The sequence below is a fragment of the Salvelinus alpinus genome, chromosome 2 (assembly GCF_045679555.1).
Source record: "Salvelinus alpinus chromosome 2, SLU_Salpinus.1, whole genome shotgun sequence".
Taxonomy (NCBI): Eukaryota; Metazoa; Chordata; class Actinopteri; order Salmoniformes; family Salmonidae; genus Salvelinus; species Salvelinus alpinus.
Genome location: NC_092087.1, coordinates 83982394 through 84007144, shown reverse-complemented (window position 1 = coordinate 84007144; position 24751 = coordinate 83982394). Strand labels below are relative to the sequence as shown.

The 24751-nt window shown below is 41.9% G+C and overlaps 3 protein-coding genes across 6 annotated transcripts in view; 1 reads left to right on the top strand and 2 right to left on the bottom strand.

Moving 5' to 3' along the window:
* The window catches only part of LOC139544641 (voltage-dependent calcium channel gamma-2 subunit-like), a 223466-nt gene that overhangs the window by 93882 nt on the left and 104833 nt on the right, over positions 1-24751 (top strand). The window lies entirely within an intron of this gene.
* LOC139544696 (protein CutA homolog) lies at positions 1004-3804 on the bottom strand. Of its 3 annotated transcripts, none has more exons than XM_071351979.1 (7): positions 3545-3804; positions 3061-3141; positions 2644-2792; positions 1974-2033; positions 1695-1740; positions 1443-1492; positions 1004-1193 (listed from the first exon to the last, which is right to left on the bottom strand). In XM_071351979.1, exons 2-7 carry the CDS (start codon positions 3124-3126, stop codon positions 1094-1096), a joined length of 471 nt encoding a protein of 156 aa, XP_071208080.1. In that variant the 5' UTR covers positions 3127-3141; positions 3545-3804; the 3' UTR covers positions 1004-1093. The 3 variants fall into 3 exon arrangements, with proteins under 3 accessions (XP_071208080.1, XP_071208082.1, XP_071208081.1); XM_071351981.1 differs by having other exon boundaries at positions 2644-2844; positions 3545-3697; XM_071351980.1 differs by lacking the exon at positions 1974-2033 and having other exon boundaries at positions 3545-3671.
* LOC139544663 (synaptogyrin-1-like) lies at positions 5077-24743 on the bottom strand. 2 transcript variants are annotated; one of them, XM_071351970.1, is made up of 5 exons: positions 24174-24743; positions 8716-8804; positions 8406-8554; positions 7100-7245; positions 5077-5324 (listed from the first exon to the last, which is right to left on the bottom strand). In XM_071351970.1, the coding sequence occupies exons 1-5, from the start codon at positions 24270-24272 to the stop codon at positions 5103-5105; spliced, it is 705 nt and encodes a 234-aa protein (XP_071208071.1). In that variant the 5' UTR covers positions 24273-24743; the 3' UTR covers positions 5077-5102. The 2 variants fall into 2 exon arrangements, with proteins under 2 accessions (XP_071208071.1, XP_071208073.1); XM_071351972.1 differs by lacking the exon at positions 5077-5324 and adding an exon at positions 6274-6765 and having other exon boundaries at positions 24174-24739.

Here is a 24751-nt window from a genome sequence, read left to right as displayed (position 1 = left end):
GGGACAACCCTTCTGTCACTTTCCAACAATATTGATGAGTGTTAAGGGAACAGTTTGTCAGTGCTTTAAATTAACATCAGTATTGATTGTGGAGAAGCAATCAGATAATGTATGACGTGTCAAACTTAAGGTCCACGAGACGGATCCGGACAAATGGGGTGAAGACAGAATGCGGCCCGCTGGGGAAATGAGTTTGACACCCCTGATCTATGACAAGCCTGAGGCAGTAACGTAGGGAAATACAGTCAGGTCGAAAATCACTGGCACCCTTGATAAAGATGAGCAAAAATGTATAAATGAAATAATTCAAATACTGAGCTGTATTATATGCTCAGTTATTTTGTTATTTTATACTAATACAATTGCTCAGAGAAAGAAATTTTGAGAAGTAATATTTTTCTTGCAAAAAGATAGGGGATTAAAATGATTAGCGCCCCTGTTTTCAATATCTCACCTTACGGGGATAAAGCATCAGATCCAATCCATGTGCCAATAGCGTTTACATTTGTTGGATGACATAAAAATAGAGCTCTTTGGTCACACACACCAGTGGTGGGTGTTGCTTTGAAAAAAAGACACGTAAACTGAAAATAACCCCATAAGAGTGGTCCTTAAGAGCAGACATATGATACCAAGGATCTTTAAAGCCTCTGTATGGAGGAACGGTGTACGGTCCCTCCAACGTGTTCTCCAATCTCGTAATTTTTTTTACAAAAAGGCTCTGTGCTGTTATCCTCACAAGGTGTGGTTTTGAAAGGTATTGAAAACAATAATTTTGACTCCCATCTTTTTATTAGCTTAAAATATAATTTAAAAAAATAATTTATCAATAACGCTCAGTACTAGTATTTATTTATACAGCCTTTTTTTCTCATCTTTATCAAGGGTGCCAATAATTTTGGACCTGACTGTAGATTGAATCTCCGCAGTAGAGTCTTCGATCACTGCATCCCTCTATTGGTCAAAGCCAGGACAACACTGAAACAGTAAAAATACGTTTTAGTCACATTTCTGCAGATTTTATTATTCCAAAAACATTTCTCGCAGCCTCCCTCTGTCCATCCACCTATCCCTTCCTCTCTCCATCCATCCATCATTCTGGTACAACGTCACCGAGCCACTTGAGGTAGGGTGGGTTGCCCTGCTCTATGGGTAGGCTGATGACCTCTGCTACTTCATACGGGTGATTGGACCTGTTAGCAAACAAACACAGCATCACACACAGATAGACAAATGCATGTATGTGCACACACACACATACACACACACACACACACACACACACAGTACACCCCTGCTATGAGTCACTGATAAATGTCAATGGTAATTCTGGGAAAGGACTGATTAAACACCCCACTGCCTGATTTGGTATGTAGACTACATATCATCCCTATAACTGAGGGAAATACTAGAACGCACGCATGTACACACACAATGCTTACCTAACATATTCTGCCAGAGACGCAACCTTAGAGCTTCTGGTCTTTATCATCTAGAAGCAGGAAGAAACTAGTTAGAACTTTGGCTACACCACGCTCAGATAAACCAAGCATATATAGTCGTCATTCAATGTACAATAAGAGTACTAGCCATTCCATTAGGCCTATATGTTTGGTCATGGACTTGCAGGGCAGCATATACAGACACTGTAGGTCCACGTCGAACCAGGAATAAAAAGAGGTGTGAATGCTCACCAGCAAAACTTCACTATCCTCCTGGATCTTCCCCTGCCATTCATATCTGACAAGAAACAGAGACATGTTGCCAATCACTAACCCTTCCATTCCCTTCATATGTGTGGTGGAGTGCCTGGATACAGCCCTTAGCCGTGATGCCGTGATTACAGCAGTAAAAATAAATGTTTTGTCACACCCATGGTGTACGATCTGATATAGCACGGCGGTCAGCCAATCAGCATTCAGGGCTTGAACCGCCCAGTTTCTAATCTCTGATCCGTCAAGGTCCACACTTACACAGATGTGATTTTGGGGACGATGTTGACACAAGCAGCCAGCTTCTTCTCAACGATGCCTCTGTCAGGTGGGGGGGAAGAGACAATGACAACAACCAATCAGACTGGATGGACTAACTGCATCCAGCACAATATGGTAAACAAATACATGATTCAGACTACAGGGCCGACGCAAACCATACCGGCTCTGATATTTTCTTTTGACATGGTCCTTTCCAACACGGTTCAAGCAGCCCTGGTGGATGTGTAACCAGTTCTGCTCAGTTCAGCTCAACTTGGCCCTATAGTGTGAATCAACGTCGCATTCAGGAGAGTGCAACTGTAACCGATGTGAAATGGCTAGCTAGTTAGCGGTGGTGCGCGCTAATAGCGTTTCAATCAGTGACGTCACTCGCTCTGAGACCTTGAAGTAGTTGTTCCCCTTGCTCTGCAAGGGCCGTGGCTTTTGTGGAGCGATGGGTAACGATGCTTTGAGGGTGACTGTTGTCGATGTGTGCAGAGGGTCCCTGGTTCGAGCCCAGGAAGGGGCGAGGAGAGGGACGGAAGCTATACTATTACACAACTTTCTGAACATTGCCGATAGAAATGTCATACAGAGGTGACATCTGACATGATTCCCAATTAAACATAGCAGATTAGAATGTTTGTGTATGTCTGTGTCTATCCGTTACCTGGCCAGATCTTTGGCCACCTGTTCGTTGGGGCAGGTGACAAAGGCAGCGGAGTGTGTGCCCGACATGTAGGTCTCGGACGCCATGGAGAACGCTCTCAATCCCACAGTCCTCAGCAGCGTGAGCATCAACACACTAAGCAACGCAATCTAGGGGTCGCCATGGAAACAGCCGTTAGAATGTTGTCTGTAAGTTCTTCTCCTATGGTGGAAATATTTCATGAGAAATACAGTAAATAAAATCCCCCACTTGACTGTTTCTGCATATTACAATGGCTAGAACTAGGTTACATTTGGCTAAACTGTATGTTTCATTTGACAAGACAACAAGCATATACGAACTGGATTAGGACGGCTAAGCAACTTCTTGAATATGTCTCTTCTACTTGACTACTTGTGATTTGGGGAACATACTCACCCCAAAGAATGCCCTCAGAGGTCCACCAGCCTGCAATCCTTCTGTAGCAGGCAGTCCAAAGCGCATTGCCTAAGTAGCACTCTGCAGCAGGGGCAAGTGACATACATGCATTAGCAATCATACATGGCAGGCCGGGAGAGATGACGTCCAAAGAGTTCATAGCATGACAAGTAACAACACAAGTTCTGCCATGGGCAAACGTCCAAATAGTGAAAAGTACACTTCGGTTTATGGACTAGCACTAGCTAAAAACACAGCATTCAGTACGAAGCTAGCTAGCTAGGATAATTGGGTGACTACTGTGTGTTCTCAAATCGCTGTAACTTGACACGTGCAAATGCAGGCCAGGACTTTTGCAAAATGGTCCGAAACGAAAGAATCCTCCGATAGGAAATGTACAATAATGTCATGCAAAGGCTCTTCAATATCGGAAAAGCAAATACATTCATATGCTACATCATCTCAAACTGTTCGCAACAATTACCTTCAGACAGTCGCAGCTTCGATGCACTCACTGTGTGCTGTTGCCACTCTCTAACGCAAAGATAACGCTCTGCCGTAAAGCAGGATCTGTTTACCAATTGGTCGTAAATGCGAAAGCAGAGCTGGAAACACGAGAATTATGTCGATATGCTACGTTTTCAAATATTATGTGGAAAATGTATTATTAGTAGTAATGCTAGTGGCATAGACAGTTGTAGGGATTTTATTGACGTCGTTTCGCTTATAAATGTAAGAGAATATAAATGCTAAATTGGTTTATGGCTGCAATGTCATCTCTGGCCAGCAGATGGCGACCTTAATCCATGAAAGACACAACACCACCACGACAAGACCAGAAATGAATTCACTGTAACGTTTGTCAGTGTTGTATTTTATTGACTTTTATTGGTTAATCATCACATCAAGAAAAAATGTTTTAACGCCATATTTTTGTTTTGTTGCAGTTTATTGTAACACAGAGAAAGTTCACACATTCCTAACTACATCACACCCGGCCGTGATTGGGAGTCCCATAGGGCGGCGCATAATTGGCCAAGCGTCGTCCAGGTTTGGCCGGGGTAGGCCGTCATTGTAAATAAGAATTTGTTCTTCACTGACTTGCCAAGTTAAATAAAGGTTAAATTAAAACAAATAAAAAAATAGATATCCATAGTTGGGTAAAGAACAAAATTTGAGTATTTTCACTGAAATTATTTTTATTCCAAAATAAAAACGAATTCTCTGGACCCTGAATGGAAATAGGTCAAGGGAATGATAAAAATAGTTCCTCTCCTTGTATCTGAGCAAAATAACACAGCATACTGACTGAGTAGCCTAAGTTAGACTTTTTAGAAAGCACAGTAATGCCCTTAAATATAGTTATATTATTTTTGAACACCCCTATACCGATAGATTAAATATGATATAGATATAGATGGGTGGGTGGAGGGATGGGTGGGTCGGTGATAGATAGGCTACATCAGACAGAGGCATGACATTGATGAGTGTCACTTTGTATTATGAGATTATCTGTGGTCAAACTACAGTAAGAGATTAGTTTCAATACACAGTATACTTAGAGGCATGTTTTGTCCAATGATACATCAAAAACATGAACAGCTAATAAGCATTCTTATGTACATTGAAACTTGGGATTTATTATTTTATAACTATAAAAAATATATCTGTGATGAAGAGATCTGTTTTGGTAGCAGCTGTGATGAACTATCTACACCACAATAGCTTTGCCTTCTTGCTACAGCCTAAGAACTATGCTTTGGTCCAACTAATGAATGTAACTCTGTTATAAGTCAGTTATGTGACTGAATGTTCCCCCCACCCACACACACTTATCCTGACTCCTCCTCCACTTCTCAATCCATCCCTCCAACCACTCCCCCCTCCTGTCCTCCCTCCATCCCTCTGGTCCTCCCCAAGCACTGGCTCCCCCCTCCACGCCTCCTTCATCTATCACTCCTTCCCACTCCCTACCCTTCAATCCTCCCACGCCCCACCCCCCCACTACTCCCCCATCCTCCTTTCATCCCTACTTCCCTCCCTCAGTACTCCTGGTACCTCCCACCCCCCTCGCCGTTATTCCCCTGATAGGAGGACCCCTCCACAGGGTCTCCTTGTCCCAGGTCGTCCCCCCCGGCCGTGAAGGAGGTGTAGGGGTCCCTGGCTGCCCCAGCATCCAGGCTGGGGTCTATGTAGTCCTGGGAGAAGAGAGCAGAGTCGGCCCCCAACTGGTACCTCTGATAGCCGAAGAAGGACTGGGTCGCCTTGGGGAGGGAGGGATGAGGTGAAGAGAGTGGTGTGGGAGGGCATAGTTGGGGTTGGGGGGGTGAGGTGAAGAGAGTGGTTGGGGAGGGAGGGTGAGGTGAAGAGAGTGGTGTGGGAGGGCATCGTTGAGGTTGGGGGGTGAAGAGAGTGGTGTGGGAGGGCATAGTTGGGGTTGGAGGGTGAGGTGAAGAGAGTGGTGTGGGAGGGCATCGTTGGGGTTGGGGGGTTAGGAGAGTGGTGTGGGAGGGCATAGTTGGGGTTGGAGGGTGAGGAGAGTGGTGTGGGAGGGCATTGTTGGGGTTGGGATGTGAAGAGAGTGGTGTGGGAGGGCATAGTTGGGGGGTGGGGTGAAGAAGGTGCGGTGGGAGGGTTGAGGAAGTTAGGGACGGGGTAGGTGGAGAGAGAGGTAGAGGTGTGTAGATTAGGTGGTGATGTGGAGGGAAATAGAAGGGAGGAGGGTGAAGAAGGTGGAGGAGGTTAAGGGGTAAGGTGGAGAGGAGTGGGTAGGTTGGGAAGGGAAGTTTTGAGGGGGTAGTTGAACGGTGGATGGGTATCGTAGGGGGTGGAGGTGGAGATTTGGAGTGGATGGGGTGTGGTTAGGTAGAGGTGTAAGAGATGATAAACAAATGCAGCATTTGTGGATTAGGTTTGAAAGGGAGAGTGAAATAAAGAAAGAAGGAAAAGTTAATTGAATTAGTTGTCTGGAAAGCTAGGTTAAATCTTTATTCAATTGCTTGATCGTGTCCCAAATGGCACCCCTTTCCCTTTATAGCTCTGTTCAAAAGTAGTGCACTATATAGGGAATAGGGTGCCCTTTTAGACACAGGCCTTGAGTCACTCAGGGTCAGTTAGTTATCAAAGCAGTTTTTTAGCTGTTTTTTGGTTTGGTGAAAACTAACAATCATTCACTCTTCAGATGAAAAAGACAAGAGCACAAGAAGATGTAAATGTAAATGTGATAAAAATGTATTTTCACTAAATGTGCATATTTATTGAATAGTTAAAGCATTTAAGGCTTTTGTTATAAAGACACCAAACTAATTTGCCAGCTTTTCACACTACCGTAGATGCCTGCCTACGCTGTGTGTGTGTATATGGGTGTCTGCGTGTGTGTGTGTGTGTGTCTGTGTGCGTGTGCGTGTGTGTGATACAGAGATTTCAGTCACAGCATCGTCTGACTAGAAGCAATAAGAGGTTAGCTGCAGAGGGATTGGAGATAGAGGTTTCCTACTAGAACAACACATATTAGTGGGATAGGGGGCTGGGGGTGAAAAGTTGTAATTGCAGACTGCAGTTTTAAAAGCAAAGGGAGCTAGAAAGTTATTAGAAGGACACGGATTATATTAGTGGGATGGGCGGCTGAGGGGTGAACAGCTTCTGGTATTCCTCTTGGAAGGACACACTCTTTAGCCTCTCCATGGAGCAGAGAGTCAGCCCACCCTAGAGGAGAGAGAGACACCAGGTAGGACATAGGGATCAAAGGTCATGGCAGAGGTGCTGGTTGGTCCCGATGGCTCAGTGGCTTGAGCTTGGTGCTGGCAACAACAGTTTTGTGGGATCCATTCCCACATGGACCATGTACTAAAAATATGTTCCAGTGTTGACAGTTTAATAAGTTGCTCTGGATGGAAGTGCCTGCTAAATGAGGAGGGTCATATACTTAGATGTCTGGGCCCATTGGTGGCTGTTCTTCTGAACATTTTCACTGAAGATACTGTAAAATGAAGATAGGGATGAAGTGGTAGTGAAAATAACGGAGTAAAGTGCACCATACCCAGGTGAATATGGAGAAGAAGGCGAAGGTGATAGCAGCGCGAGCGGCATCCCCTCCCTCCCTCAGGGGGTTGTCCTCCTGCTTCGCCGCCTGCCATTGGTTGGTCAGGAAACAGAACCCCACGAACCACATGAAGGACCAGAACGCTACACGGAGAATGAGATAGAGAGAGAGAGAGAGAGAGAGGAAAGAGGAGGGAGAGAGGGAGGAAAGGAAGGGAGAGGGGATGAAAGGAGGGAGAGAGAGAGAAGGGGAGGAGGATGGAAGGGAGAGAGAGAGAGGTAGAGGGACAGGGTGGGAGAGGAGGGGAGGGAAGGATGAAAGGAGGATGAGGGAGCAGCAAGGAAGGAAAGGAGGGAGAGAGGGAGAAAACAGAAGTTAGAAAGGTTACATTGAATCTTACATGTTAGCTCACTAGAACTAAAGGGACAGAAATGATAAAGAGATAGAGAGAGAGGGGGGGGGGGGGTGAGTGGAAGACAGAGCAATATGTATTGCTGATACATATTGCCTAATCACTGTGCTTGTTACATACAGGTCAGTTCAGGGCCCGAATGATGATGGTTAGCCAAGATCAATATAGTAAAGATCATATTACCACAGAGAGAGATGGAAAGATGGAGAAATAGAGAGAAAAAACAAGATGGAGAGAAAGGAGAGAGACAGATAGAGAAAGTAAAGGCAGAGAGAGAGAGAGGAGAGAGAAAGACAGAGCGATGGCGAGAGAGAGAGATTACACAGATTTGCAGATGTTCTCAACCAATAAACTTTGATTTGATTTGAAATAAAGAAGCAGGATCACTATACAACTCAAAACTCAGTGACCATGTCATACCCTCTTGTCACTCAGCAACCTGTTCCTATGGTAACAACATCCGCCTCAGAAGGCAGAACCCCTGTCGCACACAGTCTAATACGCTTGTAATGGATGTGTCTTTCTCTCCCATGACAGGAAGTGAGCAGCAACATTAGACAACCAGTAGTTGAAAACCACTGTAGATATACCATTTTGTTTTCCGTTTCTGTTTTCTGTTGTTGTTAAGCTCCTTCTCATTAAATGAGCAGGTGGGACACAGACATTACCCACCCTCTTCCACATCTCTCTTCTCCCTCTACACACATCTCTCCCCATCTCTCTACACACATCTCTCCCCTCTCTCTACACACATCTCCCCTCTCTCCCCATCCATCCTCTACACACATCTATCCCCTCTCTCCCCTCTTTCCATCCATCCTCTCGCTCATTTTCCCTTTACTCCCTCTCCATACATCTCCTTCCTCTCGCTCTCTCCCCCTCTCCACTCACCTGAAACCCCTACGTCTGCCAGTACAGCCTTCCTGCGGTCCTTGACGGAGCTGATCTGTGGGAAGTAGACATCCAGGGCCAGGAAGGCCAGACAGCAGAGAAAGGCCATAGTTCCCATGAACAGTCCATAGTTACACGCATTCTGGTTCCTGTCAAGCAATCAATCAATGGGGAAATGTGTAGGGCAACAACAAGTAATAACAGCCATAACAGATGAGATGCACATATGGATTACCAAAGAGATCAGATAGAGTCATAAAATAGGAGCAGTAACTACTACTGTGTGCGTGTGTGTGTGTGTGTGTGTCACCTGTTGAAGATACAGAACTCCTGGGCCTCGTCGGGTCGGTTCACGTAACCCTCGTTGGCTATAGAACCAAAGATCACAATGGAGAAAAACTGGAAAGAGAGAAGGATAGGAGGGAGGGAGGGAAGGAAGGTGGGAGGGAGAGATTAGGAAAGGGGAAGAGGGGAGAGGAGGGAAGGATCAGAAAGAAGTGTGTTGAGTGTCAGCCATACACACCAAGATAGTAGACTATACCTACACCTACTATACACACACACTACTATGCACACACTAGCCCTAGGACCATGCCTCAGGACTACCTGGCCTGATGGCTCCTTGCTGTCCCCAGTCCACCTGGCCATGCTGCTGCTCCAGTTTCAACTGTTCTGCCTATGGAACCCTGACCTGTTCAACGGACGTGCTACCTGTCCCAGACCTGCTGTTTTCAACTCTCTAGAGACAGCAGGAGCAGTAGAGATACTCTGAATGATCGGCTATGAAAAGCCAACTGACATTTACTCCTGAGGTGCTGACCTGTTGCACCCTCGACAACCACTGTGATTATTATTATTTGACCCTGCTGGTCATCTATGAATATTTGAACATCTTGGCCATGTACTGTTATAATCTCCACCCCTCATAGCCTGGTTCCTCTCTAGGTTTCTTCCTAGGTTCTGGCCTTTGTAGGGAGTTTTTCCTAGCCACCGTGCTTCTACACCTGCATTGCTTGCTGTTTGGGGTTTTAGGCTGGGTTTCTGTACAGCACTTTGTGACATCAGCTGATGTAAGAAGGGCTATATAAATACATTTTATTGATATCTCTACTGAAACACTGAGAGAATATACCTACAGTATAAACACTGACAGAATATACATACAGTACTTCCCTACAGTATAAACACTGACAGAATATACCTACAGTATAAACACTGGCAGAATATACCTACAGTCAGTGGTGTAAAGTACTAAAGTAAAAATACTTTAAAGTACTACTTAAGTTGTTTTGGGTATCTGTACTTCACTTTTTATATTTTTGACAACTTTTACTTCACTACATCCCTAAAGAAAATATTATACTTTTTACTCCATACATTTTCCCTGACCACCAAAAGAAAATGGTCAAATTCAAGCACTTATCAAGAGAACACGTGGCCATCCCTACTGCCTCTGGTCTGGCGGACTCACTAAACACAAATGCATCGTTTGTAAATAATGTCTGAGTGTTGGAGTGTGACCCTGGCTATCCGTACATTTTAAAAACAAGAAAATGGAGCTGTCTGCTTTGCTTAATGTAAGGAATTTTAAATGATTTCAACTTTTAATTTTGATACATAAACATATTTTAGCATTTACATTTACTTTTGATACTTAAGTATATTTACAACCAAATACTTTTAGACTTTTACTCAAGTAGGATTTTACTGGCTGACGTTCACTTTTACTTGAGTAACTTTATATTTTTTAAAATCAAGTATGACAATTGGGTACTTGTTCCACCACTGCCTACAGTACTACACTACAGTATAAACACTGGAAGAATATACCTACAGTAATTCACTACAGTATAAACATTGGCAGAATATACCTACTACAAGCTATTTCTACTAAGGGGCAAATCCTATATTTAACTTAGTTGTTTATTGATGTCAATGGAATTATGAATTGCCCTAAGATAAAGGTCCTATCTATCTAAACCACTGGGAGAAAAGGTCCTATCTATCTAAACCACTGGGAGAAAAGGTCCTATCTATCTAAACCACTGGGAGAAAAGGTCCTATCTATCTAAACCACTGGGAGAAAAGGTCCTATCTATCTAAACCACTGAGAGAAAAGGTCCTATCTATCTAAACCACTAAGAGAAAAGGTCCTATCTATCTAAACCACTAAGAGAAAAGGTCCTATCTAACTAAACCACTAAGAGAAAAGGTCCTATCTAACTAAACCACTGGGAGAAAAGGTCCTATCTATCTAAACCACTAAGAGAAAAGGTCCTATCTATCTAAACCACTAAGAGAAAAGGCCCTATCTATCTAAACCACTGAGAGAAAAGGTCCTATCTATCTAAACCACTGAGAGAAAAGGCCCTATCTATCTAAACCACTGAGAGAAAAGGTCCTATCTATCTAAACCACTAAGAGAAAAGGTCCTATCTAACTAAACCACTGAGAGAAAAGGTCCTATCTAACTAAACCACTAAGAGAAAAGGTCCTATCTAACTAAACCACTAAGAGAAAAGGTCCTATCTAACTAAACCACTGAGAGAAAAGGTCCTATCTAACTAAACCACTAAGAGAAAAGGTCCTATCTATCTAAACCACTAAGAGAAAAGGTCCTATCTATCTAAACCACTAAGAGAAAAGGCCCTATCTATCTAAACCACTGGGAGAAAAGGTCCTATCTATCTAAACCACTAAGAGAAAAGGTCCTATCTATCTAAACCACTAAGAGAAAAGGTCCTATCTATCTAAACCACTAAGAGAAAAGGTCCTATCTATCTAAACCACTAAGAGAAAAGGTCCTATCTATCTAAACCACTAAGAGAAAAGGCCCTATCTATCTAAACCACTAAGAGAAAAGGCCCTATCTATCTAAACCACTAAGAGAAAAGGTCCTATCTATCTAAACCACTAAGAGAAAAGGTCCTATCTATCTAAACCACTGGGAGAAAAGGTCCTATCTATCTAAACCACTAAGAGAAAAGGTCCTATCTATCTAAACCACTAAGAGAAAAGGTCCTATCTATCTAAACCACTAAGATAAAGGCCCTATCTATCTAAACCACTGGGAGAAAAGGTCCTATCTAACTAAACCACTGGGAGAAAAGGTCCTATCTAACTAAACCACTGGGAGAAAAGGTCCTATCTAACTAAACCACTAAGAGAAAAGGTCCTATCTAACTAAACCACTAAGAGAAAAGGTCCTATCTAACTAAACCACTAAGAGAAAAGGTCCTATCTAACTAAACCACTGAGAGAAAAGGTCCTATCTAACTAAACCACTAAGAGAAAAGGTCCTATCTAACTAAACCACTGGGAGAAAAGGTCCTATCTATCTAAACCACTAAGAGAAAAGGTCCTATCTATCTAAACCACTAAGAGAAAAGGCCCTATCTATCTAAACCACTAAGAGAAAAGGTCCTATCTATCTAAACCACTAAGAGAAAAGGTCCTATCTAACTAAACCACTGAGAGAAAAGGTCCTATCTAACTAAACCACTAAGAGAAAAGGTCCTATCTAACTAAACCACTAAGAGAAAAGGTCCTATCTAACTAAACCACTGAGAGAAAAGGTCCTATCTAACTAAACCACTAAGAGAAAAGGTCCTATCTATCTAAACCACTAAGAGAAAAGGTCCTATCTATCTAAACCACTAAGAGAAAAGGCCCTATCTATCTAAACCACTGGGAGAAAAGGTCCTATCTATCTAAACCACTAAGAGAAAAGGTCCTATCTATCTAAACCACTAAGAGAAAAGGCCCTATCTATCTAAACCACTAAGAGAAAAGGTCCTATCTAACTAAACCACTGAGAGAAAAGGTCCTATCTATCTAAACCACTGAGAGAAAAGGTCCTATCTATCTAAACCACTGAGAGAAAAGGTCCTATCTAACTAAACCACTAAGAGAAAAGGTCCTATCTATCTAAACCACTAAGAGAAAAGGTCCTATCTATCTAAACCACTAAGAGAAAAGGTCCTATCTATCTAAACCACTGGGAGAAAAGGTCCTATCTATCTAAACCACTAAGAGAAAAGGTCCTATCTATCTAAACCACTAAGAGAAAAGGCCCTATCTATCTAAACCACTAAGAGAAAAGGTCCTATCTATCTAAACCACTGGGAGAAAAGGTCCTATCTATCTAAACCACTGGGAGAAAAGGTCCTATCTATCTAAACCACTAAGAGAAAAGGTCCTATCTATCTAAACCACTGGGAGAAAAGGTCCTATCTATCTAAACCACTGGGAGAAAAGGTCCTATCTATCTAAACCACTGGGAGAAAAGGTCCTATCTATCTAAACCACTGAGAGAAAAGGTCCTATCTATCTAAACCACTGAGAGAAAAGGCCCTATCTATCTAAACCACTGAGAGAAAAGGTCCTATCTATCTAAACCACTGAGAGAAAAGGCCCTATCTATCTAAACCACTGAGAGAAAAGGTCCTATCTATCTAAACCACTAAGAGAAAAGGTCCTATCTAACTAAACCACTGAGAGAAAAGGTCCTATCTAACTAAACCACTAAGAGAAAAGGTCCTATCTAACTAAACCACTAAGAGAAAAGGTCCTATCTAACTAAACCACTGAGAGAAAAGGTCCTATCTAACTAAACCACTAAGAGAAAAGGTCCTATCTATCTAAACCACTAAGAGAAAAGGTCCTATCTATCTAAACCACTAAGAGAAAAGGCCCTATCTATCTAAACCACTAAGAGAAAAGGCCCTATCTATCTAAACCACTAAGAGAAAAGGTCCTATCTATCTAAACCACTAAGAGAAAAGGTCCTATCTATCTAAACCACTGGGAGAAAAGGTCCTATCTATCTAAACCACTAAGAGAAAAGGTCCTATCTATCTAAACCACTAAGAGAAAAGGTCCTATCTATCTAAACCACTAAGATAAAGGCCCTATCTATCTAAACCACTAAGAGAAAAGGTCCTATCTATCTAAACCACTGGGAGAAAAGGTCCTATCTAACTAAACCACTGGGAGAAAAGGTCCTATCTAACTAAACCACTAAGAGAAAAGGTCCTATCTAACTAAACCACTAAGAGAAAAGGTCCTATCTAACTAAACCACTAAGAGAAAAGGTCCTATCTAACTAAACCACTGAGAGAAAAGGTCCTATCTAACTAAACCACTAAGAGAAAAGGTCCTATCTAACTAAACCACTGGGAGAAAAGGTCCTATCTATCTAAACCACTAAGAGAAAAGGTCCTATCTATCTAAACCACTAAGAGAAAAGGCCCTATCTATCTAAACCACTAAGAGAAAAGGTCCTATCTATCTAAACCACTAAGAGAAAAGGTCCTATCTAACTAAACCACTGAGAGAAAAGGTCCTATCTAACTAAACCACTAAGAGAAAAGGTCCTATCTAACTAAACCACTAAGAGAAAAGGTCCTATCTAACTAAACCACTGAGAGAAAAGGTCCTATCTAACTAAACCACTAAGAGAAAAGGTCCTATCTATCTAAACCACTAAGAGAAAAGGTCCTATCTATCTAAACCACTAAGAGAAAAGGCCCTATCTATCTAAACCACTGGGAGAAAAGGTCCTATCTATCTAAACCACTAAGAGAAAAGGTCCTATCTATCTAAACCACTAAGAGAAAAGGCCCTATCTATCTAAACCACTAAGAGAAAAGGTCCTATCTAACTAAACCACTGAGAGAAAAGGTCCTATCTATCTAAACCACTGAGAGAAAAGGTCCTATCTATCTAAACCACTGAGAGAAAAGGTCCTATCTAACTAAACCACTAAGAGAAAAGGTCCTATCTATCTAAACCACTAAGAGAAAAGGTCCTATCTATCTAAACCACTAAGAGAAAAGGTCCTATCTATCTAAACCACTGGGAGAAAAGGTCCTATCTATCTAAACCACTAAGAGAAAAGGTCCTATCTATCTAAACCACTGAGAGAAAAGGTCCTATCTATCTAAACCACTGAGAGAAAAGGTCCTATCTAACTAAACCACTAAGAGAAAAGGTCCTATCTATCTAAACCACTAAGAGAAAAGGTCCTATCTATCTAAACCACTAAGAGAAAAGGTCCTATCTATCTAAACCACTGGGAGAAAAGGTCCTATCTATCTAAACCACTAAGAGAAAAGGTCCTATCTATCTAAACCACTGGGAGAAAAGGTCCTATCTATCTAAACCACTGAGAGAAAAGGTCCTATCTATCTAAACCACTAAGAGAAAAGGTCCTATCTATCTAAACCACTAAGAGAAAAGGTCCTATCTAACTAAACCACTGGGAGAAAAGGTCCTATCTATCTAAACCACTAAGAGAAAAGGTCCTATCTATCTAAACCACTAAGAGAAAAGGTCCTATCTATCTAAACCACTAAGAGAAAAGGCCCTATCTATCTAAACCACTAAGAGAAAAGGCCCTATCTATCTAAACCACTAAGAGAAAAGGTCCTATCTATCTAAACCACTAAGAGAAAAGGTCCTATCTATCTAAACCACTGGGAGAAAAGGTCCTATCTATCTAAACCACTAAGAGAAAAGGTCCTATCTATCTAAACCACTAAGAGAAAAGGTCCTATCTATCTAAACCACTAAGATAAAGGCCCTATCTATCTAAACCACTAAGAGAAAAGGTCCTATCTATCTAAACCACTGGGAGAAAAGGTCCTATCTAACTAAACCACTGGGAGAAAAGGTCCTATCTAACTAAACCACTAAGAGAAAAGGTCCTATCTAACTAAACCACTAAGAGAAAAGGTCCTATCTAACTAAACCACTAAGAGAAAAGGTCCTATCTAACTAAACCACTGAGAGAAAAGGTCCTATCTAACTAAACCACTAAGAGAAAAGGTCCTATCTAACTAAACCACTGGGAGAAAAGGTCCTATCTATCTAAACCACTAAGAGAAAAGGTCCTATCTATCTAAACCACTAAGAGAAAAGGCCCTATCTATCTAAACCACTAAGAGAAAAGGTCCTATCTATCTAAACCACTAAGAGAAAAGGTCCTATCTAACTAAACCACTGAGAGAAAAGGTCCTATCTAACTAAACCACTAAGAGAAAAGGTCCTATCTAACTAAACCACTAAGAGAAAAGGTCCTATCTAACTAAACCACTGAGAGAAAAGGTCCTATCTAACTAAACCACTAAGAGAAAAGGTCCTATCTATCTAAACCACTAAGAGAAAAGGTCCTATCTATCTAAACCACTAAGAGAAAAGGCCCTATCTATCTAAACCACTGGGAGAAAAGGTCCTATCTATCTAAACCACTAAGAGAAAAGGTCCTATCTATCTAAACCACTAAGAGAAAAGGCCCTATCTATCTAAACCACTAAGAGAAAAGGTCCTATCTAACTAAACCACTGAGAGAAAAGGTCCTATCTATCTAAACCACTGAGAGAAAAGGTCCTATCTATCTAAACCACTGAGAGAAAAGGTCCTATCTAACTAAACCACTAAGAGAAAAGGTCCTATCTATCTAAACCACTAAGAGAAAAGGTCCTATCTATCTAAACCACTAAGAGAAAAGGTCCTATCTATCTAAACCACTAAGAGAAAAGGTCCTATCTATCTAAACCACTGAGAGAAAAGGTCCTATCTATCTAAACCACTGAGAGAAAAGGTCCTATCTAACTAAACCACTAAGAGAAAAGGTCCTATCTATCTAAACCACTAAGAGAAAAGGTCCTATCTATCTAAACCACTAAGAGAAAAGGTCCTATCTATCTAAACCACTGGGAGAAAAGGTCCTATCTATCTAAACCACTAAGAGAAAAGGTCCTATCTATCTAAACCACTAAGAGAAAAGGCCCTATCTATCTAAACCACTAAGAGAAAAGGTCCTATCTATCTAAACCACTGGGAGAAAAGGTCCTATCTATCTAAACCACTGGGAGAAAAGGTCCTATCTATCTAAACCACTAAGAGAAAAGGTCCTATCTATCTAAACCACTGGGAGAAAAGGTCCTATCTATCTAAACCACTGGGAGAAAAGGTCCTATCTATCTAAACCACTGGGAGAAAAGGTCCTATCTATCTAAACCACTGAGAGAAAAGGTCCTATCTATCTAAACCACTAAGAGAAAAGGTCCTATCTATCTAAACCACTAAGAGAAAAGGTCCTATCTAACTAAACCACTAAGAGAAAAGGTCCTATCTAACTAAACCACTGGGAGAAAAGGTCCTATCTATCTAAACCACTAAGAGAAAAGGTCCTATCTATCTAAACCACTAAGAGAAAAGGCCCTATCTATCTAAAACACTGAGAGAAAAGGTCCTATCTATCTAAACCACTGAGAGAAAAGGCCCTATCTATCTAAACCACTGAGAGAAAAGGTCCTATCTATCTAAACCACTAAGAGAAAAGGTCCTATCTAACTAAACCACTGAGAGAAAAGGTCCTATCTAACTAAACCACTAAGAGAAAAGGTCCTATCTAACTAAACCACTAAGAGAAAAGGTCCTATCTAACTAAACCACTGAGAGAAAAGGTCCTATCTAACTAAACCACTAAGAGAAAAGGTCCTATCTATCTAAACCACTAAGAGAAAAGGTCCTATCTATCTAAACCACTAAGAGAAAAGGCCCTATCTATCTAAACCACTGGGAGAAAAGGTCCTATCTATCTAAACCACTAAGAGAAAAGGTCCTATCTATCTAAACCACTAAGAGAAAAGGCCCTATCTATCTAAACCACTAAGAGAAAAGGTCCTATCTATCTAAACCACTAAGAGAAAAGGTCCTATCTATCTAAACCACTAAGAGAAAAGGCCCTATCTATCTAAACCACTAAGAGAAAAGGCCCTATCTATCTAAACCACTAAGAGAAAAGGTCCTATCTATCTAAACCACTAAGAGAAAAGGTCCTATCTATCTAAACCACTGGGAGAAAAGGTCCTATCTATCTAAACCACTAAGAGAAAAGGTCCTATCTATCTAAACCACTAAGAGAAAAGGTCCTATCTATCTAAACCACTAAGATAAAGGCCCTATCTATCTAAACCACTAAGAGAAAAGGTCCTATCTATCTAAACCACTGGGAGAAAAGGTCCTATCTAACTAAACCACTGGGAGAAAAGGTCCTATCTAACTAAACCACTAAGAGAAAAGGTCCTATCTAACTAAACCACTAAGAGAAAAGGTCCTATCTAACTAAACCACTAAGAGAAAAGGTCCTATCTAACTAAACCACTGAGAGAAAAGGTCCTATCTAACTAAACCACTAAGAGAAAAGGTCCTATCTAACTAAACCACTGGGAGAAAAGGTCCTATCTATCTAAACCACTAAGAGAAAAGGTCCTATCTATCTAAACCACTAAGAGAAAAGGCCCTATCTATCTAAACCACTAAGAGAAAAGGTCCTATCTATCTAAACCACTAAGAGAAAAGGTCCTATCTAACTAAACCACTGAGAGAAAAGGTCCTATCTAACTAAACCACTAAGAGAAAAGGTCCTATCTAACTAAACCACTAAGAGAAAAGGTCCTATCTAACTAAACCACTGAGAGAAAAGGTCCTATCTAACTAAACCACTAAGAGAAAAGGTCCTATCTATCTAAACCACTAAGAGAAAAGGTCCTATCTATCTAAACCACTAAGAGAAAAGGCCCTATCTATCTAAACCACTGGGAGAAAAGGTCCTATCTATCTAAACCACTAAGAGAAAAGGTCCTATCTATCTAAACCACTAAGAGAAAAGGCCCTATCTATCTAAACCACTAAGAGAAAAGGTCCTATCTAACTAAACCACTGAGAGAAAAGGTCCTATCTATCTAAACCACTGAGAGAAAAGGTCCTATCTATCTAAACCACTGAGAGAAAAGGTCCTATCTAACTAAACCACTAAGAGAAAAGGTCCTATCTATCTAAACCACTAAGAGAAAAGGTCCTATCTATCTAAACCACTAAGAGAAAAGGTCCTATCTATCTAAACCACTGGGAGAAAAGGTCCTATCTATCTAAACCACTAAGAGAAAAGGTCCTATCTATCTAAACCACTAAGAGAAAAGGCCCTATCTATCTAAACCACTAAGAGAAAAGGTCCTATCTATCTAAACCACTGGGAGAAAAGGTCCTATCTATCTAAACCACTGGGAGAAAAGGTCCTATCTATCTAAACCACTAAGAGAAAAGGTCCTATCTATCTAAACCACTGGGAGAAAAGGTCCTATCTATCTAAACCACTGAGAGAAAAGGTCCTATCTATCTAAACCACTGAGAGAAAAGGCCCTATCTATCTAAACCACTGAGAGAAAAGGTCCTATCTATCTAAACCACTGAGAGAAAAGGCCCTATCTATCTAAACCACTGAGAGAAAAGGTCCTATCTATCTAAACCACTGAGAGAAAAGGCCCTATCTATCTAAACCACTGAGAGAAAAGGTCCTATCTATCTAAACCACTGAGAGAAAAGGCCCTATCTATCTAAACCACTGAGAGAAAAGGTCCTATCTATCTAAACCACTGAGAGAAAAGGTCCTATCTATCTATCTAAACCACTGAGAGAAAAGGTCCTATCTATCTAAACCACTGGGAGAAAAGGCCCTATCTATCTAAACCACTAAGAGAAAAGGTCCTATCTATCTAAACCACTGGGAGAAAAGGCCCTATCTATCTAAACCACTGGGAGAAAAGGTCCTATCTATCTAAACCACTGGGAGAAAAGGCCCTATCTATCTAAACCACTGGGAGAAAAGGTCCTATCTATCTAAACCACTAAGAGAAAAGGTCCTATCTATCTAAACCACTGGGAGAAAAGGTCCTATCTATCTAAACCACTGGGAGAAAAGGTCCTATCTATCTAAACCACTGGGAGAAAAGGCCCTATCTATCTAAACCACTGGGAGAAAAGGTCCTATCTATCTAAACCACTGGGAGAAAAGGCCCTATCTATCTAAACCACTGGGAGAAAAGGCCCTATCTATCTAAACCACTGGGAGAAAAGGTCCTATCTAACTAAACCACTAAGAGAAAAGGTCCTATCTATCTAAACCACTGGGAGAAAAGGTCCTATCTATCTAAACCACTAAGAGAAAAGGTCCTATCTATCTAAACCACTGGGAGAAAAGGCCCTATCTAACTAAACCACTAAGAGAAAAGGTCCTATCTATCTAAACCACTGGGAGAAAAGGCCCTATCTATCTAAACCACTAAGAGAAAAGGTCCTATCTATCTAAACCACTGGGAGAAAAGGTCCTATCTAACTAAACCACTAAGAGAAAAGGTCCTATCTATCTAAACCACTGGGAGAAAAGGCCCTATCTATCTAAACCACTGGGAGAAAAGGTCCTATCTATCTAAACCACTGGGAGAAAAGGTCCTATCTATCTAAACCACTGGGAGAAAAGGTCCTATCTATCTAAACCACTGGGAGAAAAGGCCCTATCTATCTAAACCACTGGGAGAAAAGGTCCTATCTATCTAAACCACTGGGAGAAAAGGCCCTATCTATCTAAACCACTGGGAGAAAAGGTCCTATCTATCTAAACCACTAAGAGAAAAGGTCCTATCTATCTAAACCACTGGGATAAAAGGTCCTATCTATCTAAACCACTGGGAGAAAAGGCCCTATCTATCTAAACCACTGGGAGAAAAGGTCCTATCTATCTAAACCACTGGGAGAAAAGGTCCTATCTATCTAAACCACTGGGAGAAAAGGTCCTATCTATCTAAACCACTAAGAGAAAAGGTCCTATCTATCTAAACCACTGGGAGAAAAGGTCCTATCTATCTAAACCACTAAGAGAAAAGGTCCTATCTATCTAAACCACTGGGAGAAAAGGTCCTATCTATCTAAACCACTGGGAGAAAAGGTCCTATCTATCTAAACCACTGGGAGAAAAGGTCCTATCTATCTAAACCACTAAGAGAAAAGGTCCTATCTATCTAAACCACTGGGAGAAAAGGTCCTATCTATCTAAACCACTAAGAGAAAAGGTCCTATCTATCTAAACCACTGGGAGAAAAGGTCCTATCTATCTAAACCACTAAGAGAAAAGGTCCTATCTATCTAAACCACTAAGAGAAAAGGTCCTATCTATCTAAACCACTAAGAGAAAAGGCCCTATCTATCTAAACCACTGGGAGAAAAGGTCCTATCTATCTAAACCACTGGGAGAAAATGTCCTATCTATCTAAACCACTGAGAGAAAAGGTCCTATCTATCTAAACCACTGGGAGAAAAGGTCCTATCTATCTAAACCACTGGGAGAAAAGGTCCTATCTATCTAAACCACTGGGAGAAAAGGTGTCAATCCCCCCCCCCCCCTTTCCTGTTCTGGCTGCCTTTATTTTCTTCTATCTTGAGCACTGGTCCCTCTTTAGCACTCATCTAATTGAAGTGATCTGTGAAGAAAGAGAGAGATAGAAAGAGGGATGGATAGAGGGATGGATAGAGGTAGGAATAGAGGCTACTGATCTCTCCTAGGTCCTCTTGAGAAATGAAGTGCACACACACACACACACACACACACACACACACACACACACACACACACACACACACACACACACACACACACACACACACACACACACACACACACACACACACACACACACACACACACACACACACACACCTCATTCCAATCCTTGTCTATCATTCTAATGTCAAAATAGGCCAAACACATACACACATGAAAGGTGTTCATACATACTTTTTTGGTATTATTTTTGGTAGAATGGTTTCTGACGCCTTATTTGAATATTACACCTGCATTGGAGCTGAAAGGAAGCATATCGTTCCACATGAAGACTCAAATCAGAGTGTTTATGTGAGTGTGTGTGTGTGTGTGTGTGTGTGTGTATATATAGGGGAGTTCCCTTCATATTAATTGGACCTTTTACTCTCTATATTAAAACCCCCTGGTGTTTACCCCAGTAAATCCCTCACAATGCTTTGGGAATCAACATCCCCCTTGGGACTTAGTGATCTTTCACACACACCACTGCATTTCAGATCAACAAAAAAATTAAATGACATCCTATTCCCTATATAGTGCACTACTTTTGGTCATTGCCCTACGCTATTTAGGGAATAGGGTGCCATTTGGGACTCACACTTAGTAGCTGATTGGGTTAGAAAATGTCTTGGGTCAGAATTGTATTTGGCATCACATGGAATGTTCTCTCTCTCTTCCTCCCTTTCTCTTGCCCTCTCTCTCCCTCTCTTCTCTCTCCCTCCCCTCTCTCTCTCTCTCTCTAGAAGGTAAATGTGTTTTCTCCAAGGCCCTGTCCTGTATGTAGCCTTCTCATCTCAAGGCCCCAGGCCCAAATCAAAGCAGGCATTGTACAGGCCACCATGTGGGGTCCTGATCTTGTGACAATCCGATGGGCCATTTTGAAATTAGGCATTAGGTTTGCCAGAATAATTTATATTTGTGTGTGCATGTGTGTGTGTGAGCCTGTGTGCGAATGTGTCTGCATTAGCATGCCTGCCTGCGCGCGCGTGTATGTGTGTGAGAGACAGTGTGTGAGTGACTGTACAGTACTCTGACCTCTAGTCATTAAGCCTAATGTATTTAGCAGTATGGTGTCAGAATGTGGGGCACATTGGTACTGACAGGCCCCTGACCATAGAATCCTGATTCCTGCCCAGAGATTCCAAGCCCCTTCTAGAGATTATATTTCTATGCTGTTGACCTCTGACACCAAATTCAACACTACTGAACATATAGGTACTATACTGCTAATGTACATGCGTAGTCCATATAACTTTACCTTTCTCCCCCTTCTCCCTCTCTCCCTCTCTTTCTCTCGCTCTGTCTGCTACCTATGTGTGATTCTGCAACTGTATTGCTACTTAGCCTGTATATACTGTAACTCAACACCAGCCGGAGAGATGGAGGGAGAGAGAGGTAGAGACATACAGAATAAGGAGAGAGAGAGAGAGAGAGAACGCGATAGAGAGAATAAGGAGGAGAAAGAGAATAAAGGAAGAGGGATTCGAGAGAAAGAATAAGAAAGAGGGAAAACATGAAAACAACTGACATCTTTATATGCTTAGTCCTAATTGCTGCTGTTACCATAGGTACAGTAACCAAGGTGTTTCTCTGAGGTCACGCCTGGAGGCGGAGCTGCAGATGTTACACAGGAAATTATTATCATCCATGAAGCGAAAACAGGAAGTGACACAGTTGTACTAATGGTGAATGTGACAAATGTGTGTGTGTACACGTAAATACACACACACACTTCCCTTCCCACAACATGCCATCTCTAATCAGTCTATTCATTGAGCTGCGACATCAGCACTGTTATCCCATATTATACCATAATTGACTTGAATGGTAAGGTCCCTTCAATAGATTATATTTCTATGGTTATCCATCACATACACTACAGGGAGTGGATGAGTGTTGTTATTTCTGTTCTGTAGCATTGGTAAGAAATAGATGAGTAGACTATATGGCATTGAGTCTCTCTCGGTCTGTCTGTCGATCTGTCTTTCTGCCCGTCTGTCTCTCCATCTGTCTGTCTCTCCATCTGTCTGTCTGTTCCTAAAGGGGTATTTCTTATCAGTGGAACAGATGGACTGAGCCTTTATCTTATTCTGTCATCGTTGTGGCCTATAGGTGACCTTTCAATGGTATGTACAACCCTCTAAAAACAAACCCACACCCCCCCCCCCCCTGTGAAGGCTGATACGCCAGACAGTTTATTGTTTGTACTATAGGCCCACTGGATCACTATAAATAATCAATGTGTAGACTATATGTGGACTAGTTGCAAGTTCATTTAGTAAGGAATAGAAAGCCATGAATCTTTATTTGTTTGTATTTGTTTTGGTAGTTTTTTTTACCCCAATTGGTAGTTACAGTCTTGTCCCATCGCTGCAACTCCCGTATGGAACCGGGAGAGCCATGCGTCCTCCGAAACACGACCCTTCCAAGCCACACTGCTAACTTAACCCGGAAGCCAGCCGCACCAATGTGTCAGAGGAAACACCGTACAGCTGGCAACCGACGTCAGCTTGCAGGCACCTAGCGTGCCACAAGGAGTCGCTAGAGCACGATGGGACAAGGAAATCCCGGCCGGCCAAACCCTCCCCTAACCTAGAGGACGCTGGGCCAATTGTGCGCCGCCTCATGGGTCTCCCGGTCACGGCCGGCTGTGACAAAGCCTGGGATCGAACCTGGGGCTGTAGTGATGTCTCAAGCACTGGGATGCAGTGCCTTAGACTGCTGAGCCACTCGGGAGGCCCAGGCATGTATTCTTTATGCATAGCCAAATAGTTAAATTTTTCTCAAATTCTTATGAATAACGAATTGTTGATTTACAGTTGTCACCCTATTTCCCAGGTTAAAAGTAGTGCACTGTATAGCGAATAGGATGCCAATTGGGATGCACCCTCGGATTTAACAGATCGAACAGCGGGCAAAGCACACACTACAACAAAACACGTGGGCACCGTGCGTATGGCTGCATTTCTCTAGGTTCAATAACTACAACCGCTTCAAAACCGTAGGCCACATGCGTCGTGCGCCTTGTTGCTTGCATCCCCAAAACATTGACCATGTTTCAGGTTCCAACTAGACTACAACATATTTGGACAGTGTTGCTAACACGACAGGTCTGCTAGGCTTATAGTACACATGCACGCACTGGTGGGAAAGTGAGAATTGAGAAACGGGGAAGCAGCCAGCGAGAGGCGCACATTTTGAGTCAACCATACATACATAACAAACGACCGTCGTTCGGGAGCGCCGCTGTTATTAGCCTGAAATGAGCAGCACGTTAGCTACTGTAACGGTAACGGTATAGGCGATATAACTGTAACGGTACTCACCCAAGAGAGGATCCGGAGGATGGTGTGTGGCTGCTGGAAGAACGTTATAGGGTTGAAAGCTCCTCCAGCCTTCCCAGCTCCATATGCCATGTCCTCCATTTTCGGACTCCGGACAGTGCGTGTGTTCTCTCCCTTCCCGTCTCTCAGGGAACACAGAGTTATTTTTAACGGATTTTGACACAATATTCCTCAAATCAATATATTCCGTGTCGCCCAGTCTATTGACCCTATCTCTCTCACTTTCTCTCTCACTATCTCTCTCACTTTCTCAATCGCCAACTCCCTCTTCATTCTATTTGGTTCTATCTCATTTCCCCGCTTCGTGTTTGTTGCTGTCTATCTGCCTGTGTTGTGTTGTGATTTTCTCTCCCTCTCTCTCTCTCAATTCAAGGGCTTTATTGGAATGTGAAACATGTTAACATTGCCAAAGCGAGTGAAGTAGATAATAAACAAAAGTGAAATACACAATAAAATGAACAGTAAACATTACACTCACAGAAGTTTCAAAAGAATAAAGACATGACAAATGTCATATTATGTATATATACAGTGTTGTAACGATGTGCTAATAGTTAAAG

What these genes read in the sequence shown, in the direction of transcription:
- LOC139544696 (XM_071351979.1), bottom strand. Translation starts at nt 3,126, where the DNA reads ATGCGCTTTGGACTGCCTGCTACAGAAGGATTGCAGGCTGGTGGACCT. An exon ending in AGGATAGTGAAGTTTTGCTG is followed by an intron (nt 1,493 to 1,694) that starts GTGAGCATTCAC and finishes TCCTGCTTCTAG; the next exon opens with ATGATAAAGACCAGAAGCTC. An exon ending in TCTCTGGCAGAATATGTTAG is followed by an intron (nt 1,194 to 1,442) that starts GTAAGCATTGTG and finishes GTTTGCTAACAG; the next exon opens with GTCCAATCACCCGTATGAAG.
- LOC139544663 (XM_071351970.1), bottom strand. Translation starts at nt 24,272, where the DNA reads ATGGAGGACATGGCATATGGAGCTGGGAAGGCTGGAGGAGCTTTCAAC. An exon ending in GAGTTCTGTATCTTCAACAG is followed by an intron (nt 8,555 to 8,715) that starts GTGACACACACA and finishes ATTGCTTGACAG; the next exon opens with GAACCAGAATGCGTGTAACT. An exon ending in TCTTCTCCATATTCACCTGG is followed by an intron (nt 5,325 to 7,099) that starts GTATGGTGCACT and finishes TCCCTCCCCAAG; the next exon opens with GCGACCCAGTCCTTCTTCGG.